Here is a 19,712-nt window from a genome sequence, read left to right as displayed (position 1 = left end):
CTCTAATACAAGTATACATACATGTCTAATCTTTATATATTGCAAGGGATCCCAGAGTGATCTGAAAGTGAAGTAGATAAGTGCAGAAATATGGCCAAATTGTGCACATTATGATAAAAGCATGAAACTTGGCACAAATGAAGTTTGGACCAAAAGAAAACTTTTTAGCCTCTGGGCTATCGCGAATTAGCCTCATGACGTCGCTAGCGGCCATTTTCCAAGATGACCGCCATTTTTTTTCTAAAACCTCAATATAGATCAATGGCAAGCGATTTTGTTTTTCATTTTATTCATTCCTAATTGTTGTATGAATGAAAAATAAAATATTTGCGACACTTATTAAAAAAGTAATACGATTTAAAGAAATGTTATATCTATTTGACGTCATTGATGTCATTTTCCAAGATGGCTGCCAATTTTTTTCAAAAACCTCATTATAGATCAGTGGTAAGCAAATTTTCTGATATTTTCATTTTGTTAATTCCAATTTCATGTATGAATAAAAAAACATTTGCGACAATAATGTTTTTAAAATTAATAGATTTTAAAGAAATTTTATATCAATTTGACGTCAATAGGTGTCATTTTCCTAGATGGCCGCCAAAATTTTTCAAAAACCTCATTATAGATCAACAGTAAGCAATTTTTTTCTGATATTTTCATTTTATTACTTCCAGTTTCATGTATGAATCAAGAAGTAAACATCTGCGACACTATTTTATTTAAATCAATAAAATTTAAAGAAATTTTATACCAATTCGATGTCATTGGGCGTCCTTTTCCAAGATGACCGCCATTTTTTTTCCTTCAAAAACTTCAGTAAAGCTCAGTGGTAAGCAATGTTTTTGATTTTTTTTTTACTTTAGTCAATAAAAATATCTGCGATGCTAATTTTTAACAAGAGCTGTTGGAGTACAGCAAAGCTCGCCTATTCAGAAGAAGTTGATGTTCAAGTATTTACTATTTAAACACTATTTAAATATGACAAATTAACAGACTCAAAAACCCCCTAAAGGGCCCCAAATTGGTTGTATTATCACGTTCAGCATCCATACACATTAGGAAAATAAAATCATAAACATGTATGATGACTTATGCTTAAACAATTGACAAAATAGAAACTTGCTCAAAAACTTTAACGTGGAAATATGACAAATAAACAGACTCAAAAACCCCCTAAAGGGCCCCAAATTGGTTGTATTATCACGTTCAGCATCCATACAGATTAGAAAAATAAAATCATAAACATTTATGATGACTTAAGCTTAAACAATTGACGAAACAGAAACTTGCTCAAAAACTTTAATGTGAAATGGGACGCCAACGCTGACGCCGACGCCGGGGTGACAACATTAGCTCCCCCTATTCTTCGAATAGGCGAGCTAAAAATTCATAGAATTTGAAGAAATTTTATATAAGTTTGTCGTCATTGGGCGTCATTTTCCAAGATGGCTGCTGATGAAATTTACTCAAAACATCATTTAGATTGTTTTTCGGCCTTTTACTAATGTTTTTTTTTTCAATTTTATTCTTCTAATACCAGCACAGGTACTAGGGAATGCTATATGACGTAACTGATGCCTTTTCCAAAGATGCCTGCCCAAAGAGCGCCACAAAGCTAACTGTGCGTTGTATGTATAATGGGACGAAATAGCATTTTCAATCAATGTATCAAGTTACAAAAATGAATTTGATTTAAAGTACAGGTGGTACAAGGTCATTTGAACACGACCCTTAAGGGATGTTGTCAACGGAGTTATTAGAAGGATCTGTATTTTAACCAGATTGCATACTAATGGAATGCAAATGCAAACTTTTCTGTTACCTAAAACAAATTTTAAAACAAGTTGACCTCACGTATAATCATTTTTATTTATCATTCCTTCCAACAGAGAGCAGTGACTATGTACTTTGAATGTTTTGTTTTTTCAATCCTTTATTTGTGATTTGACATTCGACCTAGAAATACATGCCAATGAAAGTATCTGATCTGTATAAAGTCACATATATGACAATGTACACTATGAAACTCTAGTACAGTATTAGGTTGACAGTTTAAAGATAAGAACATACACTATTTTCAAAATAATCATAATCATCTATTTTTTATCATGCTAAGCTTAATACTATTGCTATCACGGTTGGTTGATACAATGACCTAGATATCAACGTAGAAACACTAACAATTTGGGCATAAAATTCAGAGAATTAAAGAGTTCTGGGTATATGTTTCAGTAGTTTTCTTTGAAAATTCTAAATATAACTCTTATAACATTTAAATTCTTTATTTCAGCATTACATCTGAAAGTAACTCGTGGTAGCCTTAGTTTATTTCAGCATGGTGTAGACCCCCTATCAGATCTCTAGACATTCCAGAACTTGACAAGATGTCGTTTGAAAGTTGTAGGTGTTTTGGGCCCAGTGACCTTGAATGAAGGTCAAGGTCATTCATTTTAACAAACTTGGTAGTCCTTTATCTTAGCGCACTACATGCAATAACAGATGGTGAGACATGATCGCATTTTTAATTATCTCAAAGAGATCGACATTTTAAACATTTGTTTCTCATCTTATCATCATATCAACGCATCACTCATCGTTTCATCAACATTGTGCATGAGTTTTCTCATGTGTTTTGGCCAAAACTAGTTTATCCTATGCAACTCTTGTTGTTAAATCAATGTTTACAATTCGTGTTTTAGTTTTTGCTTGTCTTTTTCTTATCCTGATCTTTTAGATACAGTCCTTGTTTATATCCTGGTACTGATGCCTGCCTTGTGGTTTGGCCCTAAATGACCTTAGTTGTCGATGGGCCGTTACACTCAAACAAACAAACAAATAATGGCGTTCCAGAACTTGACAAGAAGGTTTTTAATTATTTTTTCAAAGAATTCCACTTTTGAACTTTGACCATTATTTTCAACCGGAAGTTGTCCTTATAAAGAAAATTATTACATTAGTTGTTGGTTGCATTTTTTTTATTCTAAATAACAGATACAAAAAAGAAATTCGTTAAGCCGTTAACGAAATATTGACAAATGTAAATAAAAAATAGGAAGTGAGTTCCGAATGGCTATATTAAATTTTTGACCAAGATGAAGTGGCTGCTATCACACTTTCAACTCATGCCATACACAATGGTGACACGTCCATTTACATATCTTTTACCAATTCGCAGATCGGTTAAGATGCTCCACGCCGACAGAGCATAAATGGTATTCATCACTTGAACAATAATTGGTATTTTATCGTATATATTTATGTCTAATTAACACAAAAATAATATAAAATAATTTATTTTGCCTTTGGTGCATGCGCAATCAGTACTTCATTCCATATAGGTTATAGTACTTTTCATATTTTTAACTTGAAGTAGAATTAGAATCTCAAACTTTTCAATGGTGGTAATGGTGTAAAGTAAGTAACTTTTGTAACTGAAGAAAAATACGAAATCGTCTGCTCCTGTTTTTGATAGTGAGAAATTATCATTTGTCAGCGGTGGAACATCTTTAAAGTTATACAACTTATGATGCCTAAGAATAAAAAAACAACATGTCTTTCACCCGAAGCCCTAACAATTGTTTTTAGATTATCTGGTAAAAACGATTGGATTTTTTTTGTAAGGCCAATGTGCAGAATGTGTTTGAGAAGGAATAAAGTTTCGTAAATTGAGGAAAACGGCCAAGAATTAATCTGTTACAGTAGAATATGGCAGCCATACTGTTAATTATATTTATATTGAGAAAACGTATTTAAAATAATTTATTTTTAACATTTTAATAAGAAAAAACAGCAAATCCTCTAAAAATCAATCATGGGTTTGAATAAATTTTGGCGGCTATCTTGGAAAATGGCTGCCATTGTCATCAGAAATTGTCGCTAAAGACTACCTTTTAAATAATAATTCAATAATTAATTAAAAAAAAACCCACACATTTAAACATTGTTTGAGAAGGATCAACGGTGAAAAAGTTCAGAAAAAATACTTACAATTTAGTTTACATTATGAAATGGGCATCCTCGATACTCGAAGGGTTCCGATCACTTACGATCTCTACACCCCTGGACTATCTCATAGTAAAACTGGAGGCAACAGGACAGAATAGCTAATTTAGCCCTTTGATGTGCATCAACAGATTTGTATAACGGTACACTGTGGTTGACTATGTGGCTCTGAAGTTGTATTAATGTCTGTAAATTCTTTTTATTTAGAAACAAAATGTTTATTAATTCATTTTCAACATTTAAGTATTATTTACGAAGGAACGAGTTTTTGAAAATTTGTTGTAAATCTTCTAAAAATCAAGCGATTACGGGGTTTTAATAAATGTTGGCGGCCATGTTGGACAATGGCCGCCATTGACATCATCAGAAAATGTCGCTAAATACTATTTAAAAAAATAATAAAGTCAATAATTCATTCAGTCATTTAAACATTGTTTGAGAAGGATTAAGGGCAAACAATTTCAGAAAAAAAGACTTTCAATTAATCTAAAATGGGGTTTATAAGTGTTGTTGGCGGCCATCTTGGAAAATGGCCGTCAGTGACGGCATAGCCTATTAATGTCTATAAATTCTTTTTATTTAGAAACAAAATGTTTATTAATTCACTTTCAACATCTTAGAATCATTTACGAACTAACAAGTTTTAACAAGAGGCCCAAGGGCCTTAACGGTCATCTGATTACCTTGGCAATAATCATATAGGAAATTAATTAGATATAGTGTCATGGTAGCCATCTTCGATTTGGGATCAACCAGAGATGTAACAACACTTTGTCGAGACCATGGCAGGATTATCTCTTGCAAGTTTCAGCGAAATCGCACCGGTAGAACTTGAGAAGAAGTTCAAAATATATTTTCAAGATGGCGGCTGTGGCGGCCATCTTGGATTTTGGATTGACTCGAAAAATAAGAACACTTTGTCGGGACCCTGTCAGGATCATTTCATGCAAGTTTCAGCCAAATCGCACCGGTAGAACTTGAGAAGAAGTTCAACATGTGTTTTCAAAATGGTGGTTGTGGCGGCCATTCTGGATTTCGGATCGACCCGAAAAATAACAACACTTTGTCGGGACCATGTCAGGATCATTTAAGGCAAGTTTCAGCCAAATCGCACCGGTAGAACTTGAGAAGAAGTTCAAAATGTATTTTCAAGATGGCGGCTGTGGCGGCCATCTTGGATTTCGGATCGACCCGAAAAATAAGAACACTTTGTCGGGACCATGTTAGGATCATTTCAGGCAAGTTTCAGTCAAATCGCACTGGTAGAACTTAAGAAGAAGTTCAAAATGTGAAAAGTTAACGCACGGCGGACGGCGCACGGCGGACATCGGACGGCGGACGGCTCACGGTGGACGACGACGGACGAAACATGACGCCTATAGGTCATAAAAACTAGTAAATCCTCTAAAATCAATCTATTACGAGGTTTTAATCAATGTTGACGGCGATGTTGGCGGCCATCTTGGAAAATGGCCGCCATTGACATCGTCAGAAAATGTCGCTAAATAATATTAAAAAAAAAGAAGTCAATAATTCATTTAATCATTGAAACATTGTTTGAGAAGGATTAAGGGCGAACAATTTCAGAAAAAAAAGACTTACAATTAATCTAAAATAGGGTTTATAAGTGTTGTTGGCGGCCATCTTGGAAAATGGCCGTCAGTGACGGCATATTTTAAAAAATGTCTATAAATTCTTTTTATTTAGAAACAAAATGTTTATTAATTCACTTTCAACATTTTAGAATCATTTACGAAGTAACAAGTTTTAAAAACTAGTAAACCCTCTAAAAGTCAATGTATCACGAGGTTTTAATCAATGTTGACGGCCATGTTGGTGGCCATCTTGGAAAATGGCCGCCACTGACACCGTCAGAAAATGTAGATAAATAATATTTTAATAAATAGGCTAATAAAGTCAATAATTTATTCAATCATTTTAACATTGTTTGAGAAGGATTAAGGGCAAAAAAAGTACGATTGAGATGGTAGTCACACACACACCCAAAAGGTTTTCTTGTAATTCGATGTTATTCATGGTTGTGATATGAAGCAGATATGCTGTTAACATTTTTGTCATAGTTTTGGAGTCATCGTTTAGATTATATTTAGATAACTACTGCTAGTATACATGTAGCTACTGCCCACTGTAAAATATGTGACAGTTTTATAACAATACACATTACGTTTAACAAATGTTTTAATTAATTACTATTATAAAATATGTGTGACACTTTAATAAATATTTTACAGTATGTATGATATGATTATTTTGAAAAAAAAATTAGTGCTTGAACTTAAGAAAACTGTAGTATATATTATAACGTAATATGTATCATATCATTGGTATAAAAATACCTGGTTGAAAAGTTACCTGAGCTATTGGTGTAAGATTTTGAAACAGACTATAATTAAACTTCAAAGAGTTCCCTACATTAACACCTCCCTTTGTACTAAATACCAGAGTTGGTGTTCTTGGATTTCGCCAGAGCCGGCGAAGAGGCAAGCAAAGAAGGACAATGCGCTATGCGACAGTAGTGCGATAATGATCCATGTGACAGCGCATTGTTGCATGGTGCATTGTCGTAAGGGCATTGTCGCACTAGATTCTAGTAAATAATTGCAAAGTAACGAACCAGAAGTATTATTGTGGTCGGATCACGAGAGCCGTATGTATGAATACAATGTACTTGACTAGTGCAAATCTCAGAATGGCATTTATAATACCTACATCCGGTGTACAAATATATCTGGTTCAGAGTACACGTTTTTCTGTAGACACCGGCTGATCTTTGACTTTTAACCTCTGACTTGCATTGCTACAAACTATTGATATACTGTGATTACAGCGATAGTAAAATACAGTGATTTAGGGATATGTAGCTGTTCACGATGGAAGTTTGAGCGACAAGTGGAGGGCGTAAGTTTAATGAAGGAAGACTGAACCACAAATGGGTGGTAGGTTAATGTATGATCGCTGTCAATCATAGCTGAGCCGCGGTCAGCTGTTTCAGTGTTTGTTGCCAAGCCGTTAGGCCTATATCAAGGTAGCAGTATGAGACGTGTGTCTTGCCTTGTATGTCTCTATGCATGTTCAATACCGATCTATTTTTGTTCAAGTCTGGTGCCGAGGTCAGACTCACGTCGGAATCGCCAATGTTGATCTTAGTTTTAGACTGACAGTACATCAGGCTAATTGTTTGTAGGTGATCAGACATGTTTGTAGATCACGTGTAGTAAACGAATAATGAAAAAAACCCACCGATATTTTGACAGCTTAATATTAAGTTTTGGTTTGTTTATTTTTACGTCCTATTAACAGCCAGGGTCATGTAAGGACGTGCCAGGTTTGTTGGTGGAGGAAAGCCGGAGTACCCGGAGAAAAACCACCGACCAGCGGTCAGTACCTGGCAACTGCCCCACATGGGATTTGAACCCGCATCCAAGAGGTGGAGGGCTTGTGGTAATATGTCGGGACATCTTAACCACTCGGCCACCGCGGCCCCCTTAATAAAGTATATACACTCAGAGATTAAGATGGTCTAAATACATTGTCATTACAAAAAAATCCCCACAAAGATTTATGTACTCTTTTGTACATGTTTAATTACTATCTGTTTAAGGTTTAGTAAGATTACATAGCAGGTTTTAATTGTAAAGCTTTGCACTAGGGGAATTTCCCTTTCATTAGCAGAGTGAGTCAGTAGAGCAGCATACCACTAAGTCTGAGGTCGCGAGTTGGAGCTTGGCTGGCAGCACACTACTAGCTATAGACGCTATCCTTTTGTCCTGTCGCAAGATAATATAAACAAAATTTGATGGTTCAAAGCTCGTAACCATGTCCTTTAACAGCTATCCTTAGTAAGCTTGTTATGGACAAGCCTCTAGCTCCTGTTTGCAATGGGTTGCATATACAAATATACATGTATGATTCAATGTCTGTAGGTTTTGGGAGGCTGCAGTATAATCGTGTTGTGTTTTAAATCAAAAGGAAAAGCTATTTGCCCCCAACCTGCCTTATTCTTTCCTCTTCCCCCGGTCTATTTGTTTCTTGGGGGAAAAATATTGGCTACCTGATTCTTTCTTTCCCCCCTCCACAGCCTATTTATTTCTCGGTGAAAACTATTTGCTAGCTGATTTTCGTGATCCCCACTTCTTTAATTTATATCTAGGAGGAGGAACAATTGACTTGCTCATTCCAATCTGGCCGTTGCATTTTCACCTCTCGCGTCATCCAATTAAAATACCCACAGCGGTGGTATATAACAATATCGTAAGGTGTGAAGACTTTGAAAAGGGAGGGAGGGGTGTAGCGGGACTGGACTGGCTGATCATCAGTGACCAGGTAACTCAGTCGGTAGAGCATCCGGCTAGTGTTCGGAGGTCATAGGTTCAAATCACTGTCTGACTACTACATTTTCTTATCTCCTGTTACAAAATTGGCACCCAATCATCAGTGACCATCAGGTAGCTCACCAGTAGAGCATTCGGCTAGTGTTTGGAGATCTCTGGTTCGAATCCCAGTCTGGTCGCTACACTTTCTTCACTTGAGTATTGATTGATTGCTACACGGATTCACACAGTATGCAAACAAAATTTATTTCATATCTCTATGAAGTGAAAAGATAGATCTAGTTACATCAATGCTTAAAATTAATTTTCAGACTACTTGATAACATAAATTAAGTTTAAACGTACGATTCCATTGATTTTCCAATGGATTATTTTTCTTGATTAATAAGCAACGTCAATGTCTCTATTGTGACATCATGATTACGTCAGATTTTCATGCCATTCTCAGATTTTTTCTTCATAGTATATGAAGAAAAAGAATCTGTCGATAAGAGAGTCGGATTTGGTATGAAAACAAATAAAAATTAATTATATTCTGATAACTGCATCACATGATATAAAACATCATTAAATCCTATTTAATCCATAGGGTTGGGGCATTTATATACAACTTCAACTCTTCTCCAGAAAAGGGGAGGGGCACTATAATTATGGCAAATAAGGTATGCCAAATTTTTCTGAAGTTTGTCAGTTAACTAGTTAGTTTTAAGATATATGTATCGATACTGTAAGCTTATTTAAAGGGACAATTCAGTCTAAGAGACCATTAAAATTTGTACATATATCGGGAAATACCCAGTTCTAATGGAAATTAGATCAGTCGGTTTTACTGTGATATGCCAGAAAAGCCCATGGTGGTGAAATGCGTGCGAAATGTTCAAACTCGCTCGCTGTCCGCCATTACACATGGTGGTCAAACATCTTGTATTCCGAACCCTGTGCCTTGCTCGTAGAGTAATGCTACTTTTGTCTAGAACTGCTCAAATCGCTCTTACAGCAGTGTGTTTGCCTTATTAGGTGAATTTTCTTGCCGAAAAAATCATTTTATCACCTCCACAGTGGCTATTTAGTTCATTTGTTTAACATGCTTGACTTTGGCTCGGATAAGGGTACAGCATACATATTGTACCTGCTTAATCGTATTGATCAACGATTTGTAATTACAATGGTATGAATTAAAATACTAAACATTAATGTGGAATTTGTCAATAATTTATGTCATATGTTTCATAAGAAATGTAGAACAATACATTTATGCCATATTTTGCTTCTTGATTATGTAAAAGAATTAGCCTTAGTGAGTTGTCCCTTTAATGGGCTAGTCAACTGAACACACTCCATAAAGTAGTGATGTTTCATTGGAGAAAAAATTGATTGTTATCTCACTAATGTCATTCAGGCATTGTCAGGCAACGATGCATGTCGGAGCTGACTGTATAGTAGTTAATGCGTATAAGAAATTCACTGAAGCGTGAATGTCTCTGTTACAAGGCTAATATACAATCATTAAAGTTGTTACTAACACCACCAAAACTGTCCATTCCTTGAATGAAGCCATTTAATGGCGATTTTTCACTTATACCTAAAAAATATGTTTGCATAAAATGTTTTTGCTCTGAAATGTTCTTTAACAACAGAAACTGGATGATGACAAACTGAAACATTGCTTATTCTCAACCAAATTCAGTATTCTTGTTGTAAAATCACCAATTTTTTATGCAATTTGATAAAACTTTGTTTATATATTTTTCAAACCATCTTTTCACACTATTCCTAGGCTCATACAAATGTGCAAAAATTGTTAAATTAATAAGTGAATTAGTTTCATTTTCAAATCGTTAATTGATTGATAAAATTGTTTTATCAATAATTAGATGTAAATTGGTGTGTAAAAATGCATGTAGTCATTCTTACAGATTTCGCTAAAACATTTTATTATTATAAAAAATAAAAATAAAAATATCTCTTTTTGTTTGTATTTATTTAAATAAATATATAGACAATGACATATCTAATTTATATATCACTTGAGTTTGCAGTTTCGTCAATTTTCGTTTTAATCTGGATTAAAGAGCTCTTACGTAAATGTCCTTGTGATAAGCTAAAAATGACACATGTAGGGCATAACTAGAAATGTACCTTTTTGCCCATTGCATGATCATATAAGGTAACTTTTGGGGTCTTATGTTTTCTTTTCTTCATAACGTCTTCCTTGACATCACCTGACTTTTGGCCGCCTTGAGTTGACCGTTGAGAAAGACTGACCTGAGAAATGTTACTTGTAGACCAATCAGAATTAAGCTAGAGCTGTCATTGATTTAAATGTTAAGTATCGATATATCGAAAGGAAAATATCACGATATATATCAAAACAATGGTGTTGTTGAGTAAAAGATGAAATCCGGTACAGTCATTTTTTGTACTTCATAATTAGGTCAAAAAACGAAAACAACGCATCTCACTCGAGAACTATTGTCGAGTATTTCATATATAATTTGTAATTATTGTAATTGAGTTAAAATTATCAGGAACCTTACAATATATACATGTATACAGTTGGCATATATATATATATATATACTGTAAAAAATAATAAACAATTCATCGGTATTTGAAATTCCAACTTTACTAGGTCATAGGAAGATCATCAAGGACAATACATGTATCTGTGATTGTATCGATTTCTGAAAATAGGAATTGATATCGTATCAGAAGATGAGAATCGTCAATACCCCACCCAGTCACCTTAATCTGACAATGGGCAAACCAGTCGTCCCACTACATATATACTGAGCGCTAGGATGGAGCAGACACTGTCACTTTTCTGCAGTGTCGACCAAGGGACTTAATCCTCAAAGGGTCGAGAGTTCAAACTCAAGGTCAAAATGTAGGCGGTGCTGTTAGGAAGAAAAGATAAGATAACAAATTTAGTTGCCTTTCTCAATCATGAAAGGGGCAGCAGGTACAATTCTAGTGTCCTACATACAGAGCAACTGAACAGAGGTTCAAGTCAGATATTCAAATATTATGTAAAGTTGAACAAAGGATGGATAGCTCTTAGACAGTGGAACTCGGTTAATACGAACTCGAAGGGACCGGGATAAAATTCCGAGTTATCCGAGTGTTCGAATTAAGCAAGTTCTCATGTCTACTGACTATCTCTTTACTTGGTGTATATATATAGACTACTTCCATGTCGTAAAATGATCTGAACAAGAGAGATGTCAAAATCGCTGATGGTAGTTGCAAAATTATAACAAGAAAACCTAGATATGATTTTTGAAATGCCTTTCTATGACAGATTTATGAAAAATAAATCGGCTTTTTCGGCGATCTTATCCAAAAAATCTCATTTCGAGTTATACGAACATTTTATGTATGTTTTTTGTCAATCAGACCCAAAATATACTTTGTATTATCCGAGTTCTTCGAGTTTTACGAATTCAAATTATCCGAGTAAGATAAAGAGGGAATTAAGCCGGGACCGTCAAATTACTTCGTATTAAGCCTGGTTGTCGAATTATCCGAGTTCGTATCAACCAAGTTCCACTGCAATTAAGATGTTCTAAGATATTATAAACCGATGCTGAGAAAACATTGAACCATTAAACTATTCATAAAACATCAATACTTTGAAGAAAACATTTCTTGACATCTTTAATAAATGTACAATATATCGTTTAACAAGATCAGTAGCAGGAAGTTACCTGTTAAGTAGGATGTAAACTACCTTTTCAGATGATCCATTTACCTAGAAAACAGTTACCAATTAAGGTGTTATGCTTTCTATGTTCTTATTTTGATATTTTTGGAAGTCAATATTGAATTACTTTGGTAGTTATTCTTTTACAACTATTTTAATGTACCTGCTGGATGATTGTAAAAGGCAACGAAATTCAGGATCTTCTTTTCCCTTTTCTTCCTAACTTAAACTTTCTTCTTTCCAAGTGATATGTCTCAAACTTCAGGTGCAGGTTCAATTTCCATAGGGGTCTAGTTGTGCATATTGCATTTTCAGACTGATCTGTCAACAAGATGGCCGACAGGCCACCATCTTGGATTTGACAATTGAATTAAGTTTGTTACCGCTATTTTTCAGAAATTATTGAAGGAATATGTATGTCTCAAATTTCATGTACATATTCCCCTAGTGATCCTAGGTGTGCATATTGCATTTTCAGACTGATCGGTGAACAAGATGGCAGACAGGCCGCCATCTTGGGTTTTGATAATTGAAGTTTGTTACTGCTATTGCTCAGAAAGTATTGAAGGGATCTGCCTCAAATTTCATGTGCAGGTTCCCCTAGGGATCTAGTTGTGCTTAAATCATTTTGGGACCGATCGGTGAACAAGTTGGTTGACAGGCTACCATTGTGGATTTTGATAAATAAAGTTTGTTACCGCTATTTCTCAGAAAGTATTGAAGGGATCTGTCTCAAATTTCATATGTAGGTTCCCGTAGGATCATAGTTGTGCATATTGCATTTTCGGACCAATCGGTCAATAAGATGTCCGACAGCAGCTTTCAATTTTTGCGATATTGATTTAAGGGTTTACATCATTTAACCATTTCTGAATATTAGTGTGATTTTGGTAAACAAAAACGTGTCCGCTTGAAACAAAATTACTGTTTTAAATTCCTGAATTCTCCAATGTCTATTTCTAAAGAAATTACTACAGTATATGGATATTAACTATTTTACGTTATAAAAATAACAAAGTGACAAACTAAAAATGCATTTTCTTTCTTTTTCAGAATGTATTCTTCTTCACCTTCAGGCCATTCGACCATGACCTTTGATCTACTTCAGATTTGCTGACCTTGACCTTTGAATTTGGAATTTCTCACAATGTATTTGTGCTTGTCACGTAAACTACGCCATAAACAGCGTGTAATCATCCTTGCTGCGGCTTTGATAGTTATCATACTAATATTACAGTTTATCAGTCACTGGGCAGTATCAAGGTAGGTTATCTCCCCTTTCTACCATTTGACTAGAGCATAGAAAAGAATTGATAAAATACTCTTGACAGAGTGATTGTGACAGATTACCTCCCCTTACAGAGAATTAAAGTGTTGCAATAGAATTGTTGAGATAGATTACCTCCCCTTACAGACAAGTGTTGTGAGAGATAACCTCCCCTATACCTTTGAAGGCCAGTAATTTCAAATGTGCTTGCTTTTAACAATAATAACGATTTTAGTCTGGTAAGCATACCAGTGCATCGTTTATAGTTACATGCCGTGATTCGCAGTATTGTTTTAACAACTCAACGATCTGAAATTATGAAATGTCATTAACAGTTATTTTGTTTGGATTTCAACCACAGATGAAGTTGGTAATAATCTTCATGTCTGGATGCTTAAAATGCAGACGTATGATACAGGTCCTTTATACCATTTATTTACAGTCCGGCAGAATGTATGTTGGAGAAACAGTTGTCCAATGGGAAGCCTACAACGGATTTACCTGTGGAAGGTAACATTTTAATTTGTGACTCCGACGTGTGATATAGAGAATTATTAAGGAGAAGTCATTTAAAGTACATCTACACCCCATCTTATTGTCTTTTATGCAATATTGTATAAGATTAGAATTACACCACACTGGTTTTTATACCCATGAGTTTGTATGTAAGGTTGACCAGTATTTAGGGTTGAATGTTAGCTGCTAGAATTAAACAACATTCAAAATAGAATATTAAGGGGCATACTATGTTCATTTGAAATATACTCATCCCTCTGGCCTATATTGGAGAGGTATTCACAGCAAGTTAATTTTCCACCATGCATGAATTTCTGGTACTGGTAATCAATTTTATTGCCGTATTCGACCCAATAAGCGTCCCTGTCCCTATAAGCGCCCCTCCCCCTTTTTGAGGCCTCGATTTCATAAATAAAGACCAAAAGTACACAAACTGTCTAGACTTGCAATAATTTTGTCTAATTAACACCTTTTCATTTCTTCAACTTATTAAACGCCCTGGGCACTTATTGGGTTGAATACGGCAATTTATTATTTTTTTTTTAAACTTGTTCAACATTCTTAACATTATAATAACTTGAAAATACCATAGACTAGATCAGCTAGAAAATTAGCTCATACCGTTTTTCGACCCAATAAGCGCACATGTCCCTATAAGTGCCCCTCCCCCTTTTTGAGGCCTCAATTTCAATTGCCCATGCATAAATAAGGACCAAAATTACATCAAACGGTATAGATTTGCAATAATTTTGACTTATTAGCACCTTTTTATTTTTATCAATTTTTAAAGCGCCCTGGGCACTTATTTGGGTCGAATACGGTATGTTAGTCTAGTGTTATAAACTTATACTCCAAACAAATTTACATGTTAAAGGGCCATAACTCTGGTAAATATATCCTTAATATTTGTTGCATGAGCGAGTCATGAGTAACATGATTATATTATATATCTATACATATTCCGTTTTTGCATATTACAGAGTTAGCTCCCTTGTGGGTAGGTATCCATTGTGATGTCATTATTTTGTGGGCTCATTTCATGTCATTTTTTCCGCAAAGTATGACGCTATGCTTGCAAACACATGATGTCACAATCGAATCCTACCCGCAAGGGCAGATGACTCTGTAATATGCAAATACATACAGTGAAGTAGAACCTTATATTGATCTTAACGCTGTATTTTTCACTAGATTTTTGATCATATTTAAATTAAAGGTCCACTACCTTTCCGGAGTAAAACATAAAGGTTTCTTTAAAATATTAATAACTTCAGAAAATATATACCGATGGCCTAAGATAAGGTTACAACACCAAACATATGCAAGATTTCCTGCGTAATATATGACAACAGTGCAGAGTCATATCACTGTTTTGCCGTCTGGTGCAGTGTTGTTAAAAAACCGCTCGGTATTTAGGACCACGGCAGGAAACATAATACGACCTGTGTTGTCAAAAGTAACATTTTATTTATTTTAATCAAATTGTTCAGAAGATGATGATAAATGTAGTATTAACGGTAAGTAATAACTTTTACGACTATAAAAAATTATTGATCTCGTTTTACATTGCCATTTCAAAAATGAAAAGCCGTGTCAGAAAGGTAGTGGGCCTTTAACTAGCATTCCTCTTTAATGCTGTGTAATTGGTGAGATGTCAAGTACTGTACTCAAAATGATTTCCGCGGGGATTTAATTTCATGTTTCCTAACTACTTTTACATGCAGATTTAATTATGCGATTTAAAATTAAATGGTTCTACTATGACTACGGCAATTTATTCTCGCGATCTCCACAAAATATGTGAAATAATCTCATGCGGAAATTAGTTGGTTTGTAGAAATGACTGTATCAAACTCTTTCAAAGGGAAAATTTAGTGTTCAGGGTGATATATAATGATTGAAAATTGAGAAAGTTAAAGTGAATAGTCGGGCAAAAAAAACTGATCTTAATAAAATATAATATATATAAATTGATTTCTTTGCATTCAGGGCGATTTTGATGGGAAATTTTATTTTTCAATTTCATAAGATATTATACTAGATATCTTAAAACTATTTTTACCAACTTTAGCCTTCTTTTGCCCGACTATTCACTTTTATAAAGGGATCCTTTTAATGGGATAAAGTTTGTCATTTAATTTTAAATCTGCATTTTAATAAAGATTTAAATTCTAAATAATTTGAGGCCCTCAAAAAGGAAAATGGGGCACTTAAAGGGACAGGGTGCTGATATAGTCAAATATGGTAATTTTTTAGTTTTGTGTTTTCATCCACATGAAATTATTTCCTAAATATTACACCACAAAGTATTCAGATATGACAGACCCTCTGGGCCTTTTGTTTGTGTATATAACAGGTATTTAAACACTTCTGCTAGGTTTTGATAATTGTAGATAAATTCTTTTGAACATTCTTAGTTTTATGTTTTCCTGTTAATTCTACCTCACACTTATATAGATAACAGTTGAGCACCTGTGATGGTTTTAGTTAGAACTTGTTTTTAAAAAGCTTTTAAATGACTGCTGTTTATACTCAGGCTAAGATCAGTCCTGGCCGTGATATTACATCTTGTGTTTATACTCAGGTTAAGATCAGTCCTGGCTGTGATATTACATCTTGTATTTATTAAAGCAGCATTGAGTATATCTTCATATTTATTTTCTGTACCAATATTTCGAAGAACGTTATCAGCAGCTTTGGTAATCTAAGGAGCCACTCACTGATAACTGTCAAAAGCTTAGGTCATTCGAGGTCATTTTTCCATTTGATATTTCACTGATACATACTGTGAGAGGCAATGACCAGCACACCCCTCCAGTTATATATCATATGTAAGGCTAAATATCTCGAGGATTCTCATATGAATAAAGAAAAAACAACAGCAGGATGTGCATGATTTGCTTTATAAAACAATGTGATGAAGCTTTTCCACGCTTTATAATGATATTACCTAAAACAAGTTTAGATGGCCTCATTGTTATTGTACATATATACATATACAGCTGTCTATCTTAAATAGAAACCTGTCATGGCATAGTGAATGGTAGCTTCACTCAGTCACAAATGACTGTACTAACCACTGAGTGTACTGACCACTGAGTGTACTGACCACTGAGTGTACTGACCACTGATTGTACTGACCACTGACTGTACTGACCACTGACTGTACTGACCACTGAATGTACTGACCACTGACTGTACTGACCACTGAATGTACTGACCACTGACTGTACTGACCACTGACTGAACTAACCATTGAATGTACTGACCACTGTCTGTACTGACCACTGACTGTACTGACCACTGAATGTACTGACCACTGAGTGTACTGACCACTGAGTGTACTGACCACTGAGTGTACTGACCACTGATTGTACTGACCACTGACTGTACTGACCACTGACTGTACTGACCACTGACTGTACTGACCACTGACTGTACTGACCACTGAATGTACTGACCACTGACTGTACTGACCACTGACTGAACTAACCATTGACTGTACTGACCACTGTCTGTACTGACCACTGACTGTACTGACCACTGAATGTACTGACCACTGACTGTACTGGCTACTGACTGTACTGACCACTGACTGTACACTGACCACTGGCTTTACTCATGGTCACCATTGACTGCACTGACAACTATACTGACCACTCTACTGACCACTGACTGTACTGACCACTGATTGTACTGGCCACTGACTGCACTGACCTCTGTACTGACCACTGTACTGACCACTGTACTGACCACTGACTTATTGACCACTGACTTTACTGACCACACATACTGACATTTGAGTTTACTGACCACTGACTGTACTGACCACTGACTGTGATAACCACTAGCTCTACTGACCACAGTACATATAGTGACCACTGACTCTGCTGACCACTATACTGACCAATGACGGTACAGACCACTGACCAACTGATTATTGATTTCTCCACCTTGTTCTATGTTATATGTTGTAGTCACCAGGTTGTTTGTTAATTTTACTACGACGGTATCTACCTCTACCGTTGCGGTGACACGTAAGTGTACTTGCTGTAGTCTAATTACTAGATGTCTTGAGTGAGCTTTCCTTGTTACACTGCAGATTATTATTAATCAACATGTAGTCCCTGGTGTGTGAGCTTTCTCCTTAGCTTACTATCAACATGTAGTCCCTGATGTGTGAGCTTTCTCCTGAACTTACTATCAACATGTAGTCCCTGGTGTGTGAGCTTTCTCCTTAGCTTACAATCAACATGTAGTCCCTGGTGTGTGAGCTTTCTCCTGAACTTACTATCAACATGTAGTCCCTGATGTGTGAGCTTTCTCCTGAACTTACTGAAGCTTTCTCCTTAGCTTACTATCAACATGTAGTCCCTGGTGTGTGAGCTTTCTCCTTAACTTACTATCAACATGTAGTCCCTGGTGTGTGAGCTTTCTCCTGAACTTACTATCAACATGTAGTCTCTGATGTGTGAGCTTTCTCCTTAGCTTACTATCAACATGTAGTCCCTGGTGTGTGAGCTTTCTCCTTAGCTTACTATCAACATGTAGTCCCTGGTGTGTGAGCTTTCTCCTTAACTTACTATCAACATGTAGTCCCTGGTGTGTGAGCTTTCTCCTTAACTTACTATCAACATGTAGTCCCTGGTGTGTGAGCTTTCTCCTTAACTTACTATCAACATGTAGTCCCTGGTGTGTGAGCTTTCTCCTTAGCTTACTATCAACATGTAGTCCCTGGTGTGTGAGCTTTCTCCTTAACTTACTATCAACATGTAGTCCCTGGTGTGTGAGCTTTCTCCTTAGCTTACTATCAACATGTAGTCCCTGGTGTGTGAGCTTTCTCCTTAGCTTACTATCAACATGTAGTCCCTGGTGTGTGAGCTTTCTCCTTAGCTTACTATCAACATGTAGTCCCTGGTGTGTGAGCTTTCTCCTTAACTTACTATCAACATGTAGTCCCCTGGTGTGTGAGCTTTCCTTAGCTTTCTGTAGTCCTTAGCTTTCTCCTTAACTTACTATCAACATGTAGTCCCTGGTGTGTGAGCTTTCTCCTTAACTTACTATCAACATGTAGTCCCTGGTGTGTGAGCTTTCTCCTTAACTTACTATCAACATGTAGTCCCTGGTGTGTGAGCTTTCTCCTTAACTTACTATCAACATGTAGTCCCTGGTGTGTGAGCTTTCTCCTTAACTTACTATCAACATGTAGTCCCTGGTGTGTGAGCTTTCTCCTTAACTTACTATCAACATGTAGTCCCTGGTGTGTGAGCTTTCTCCTTAGCTTACTATCAACATGTAGTCCCTGGTGTGTGAGCTTTCTCCTTAGCTTACTATCAACATGTAGTCCCTGTGTGTGAGCTTTCTCCTACTTACTATCAACATGTAGTCCCTGGTGTGTGAGCTTTCTCCTTAACTTACTATCAACATGTAGTCCCTGGTGTGTGAGCTTTCTCCTTAGCTTACTATCAACATGTAGTCCCTGGTGTGTGAGCTTTCTCCTGAACTTACTATCAACATGTAGTCCCTGGTGTGTGAGCTTTCTCCTTAGCTTACTATCAACATGTAGTCCCTGGTGTGTGAGCTTTCTCCTGAACTTACTATCAACATGTAGTCCCTGGTGTGTGAGCTTTCTCCTGAACTTACTATCAACATGTAGTCCCTGGTGTGTGAGCTTTCTCCTTAGCTTACTATCAACATGTAGTCCCTGGTGTGTGAGCTTTCTCCTTAACTTACTATCAACATGTAGTCCCTGGTGTGTGAGCTTTCTCCTGAACTTACTATCAACATGTAGTCCCTGGTGTGTGAGCTTTCTCCTTAACTTACTATCAACATGTAGTCCCTGGTGTGTGAGCTTTCTCCTGAACTTACT

General features: G+C 35.9%; 1 protein-coding gene across 4 annotated transcripts in view; it reads left to right on the top strand.

Moving 5' to 3' along the window:
* The first annotated feature begins 6,810 nt into the window (after positions 1–6,810).
* Positions 6,811–19,712, top strand: part of LOC138305513 (beta-hexosaminidase-like) — a 63,233-nt gene continuing 50,331 nt past the window's right edge. For 2 of the 4 annotated variants that reach the window (XM_069245770.1, XM_069245768.1), the window contains exons 1-4: positions 6,811–6,924; positions 13,114–13,323; positions 13,770–13,837; positions 17,821–17,880. In XM_069245770.1, coding sequence (XP_069101871.1) covers positions 13,208–13,323; positions 13,770–13,837; positions 17,821–17,880 — 244 coding nt within the window. In that variant the 5' untranslated portion in view covers positions 6,811–6,924; positions 13,114–13,207. Of the gene's footprint in view, positions 6,963–13,113; positions 13,324–13,769; positions 13,838–17,820; positions 17,881–19,712 lie in introns of all 4 variants that reach the window. The other 2 variants (XM_069245769.1, XM_069245771.1) reach the window with 2 other exon arrangements.

Source organism: Argopecten irradians, chromosome 13 (genome assembly GCF_041381155.1).
Source record: "Argopecten irradians isolate NY chromosome 13, Ai_NY, whole genome shotgun sequence".
NCBI lineage: Eukaryota > Metazoa > Mollusca > Bivalvia > Pectinida > Pectinidae > Argopecten > Argopecten irradians.
The sequence above is the reverse complement of the archived record's forward strand: the minus strand, read 5'-3'. Positions and strand labels throughout refer to the sequence as shown.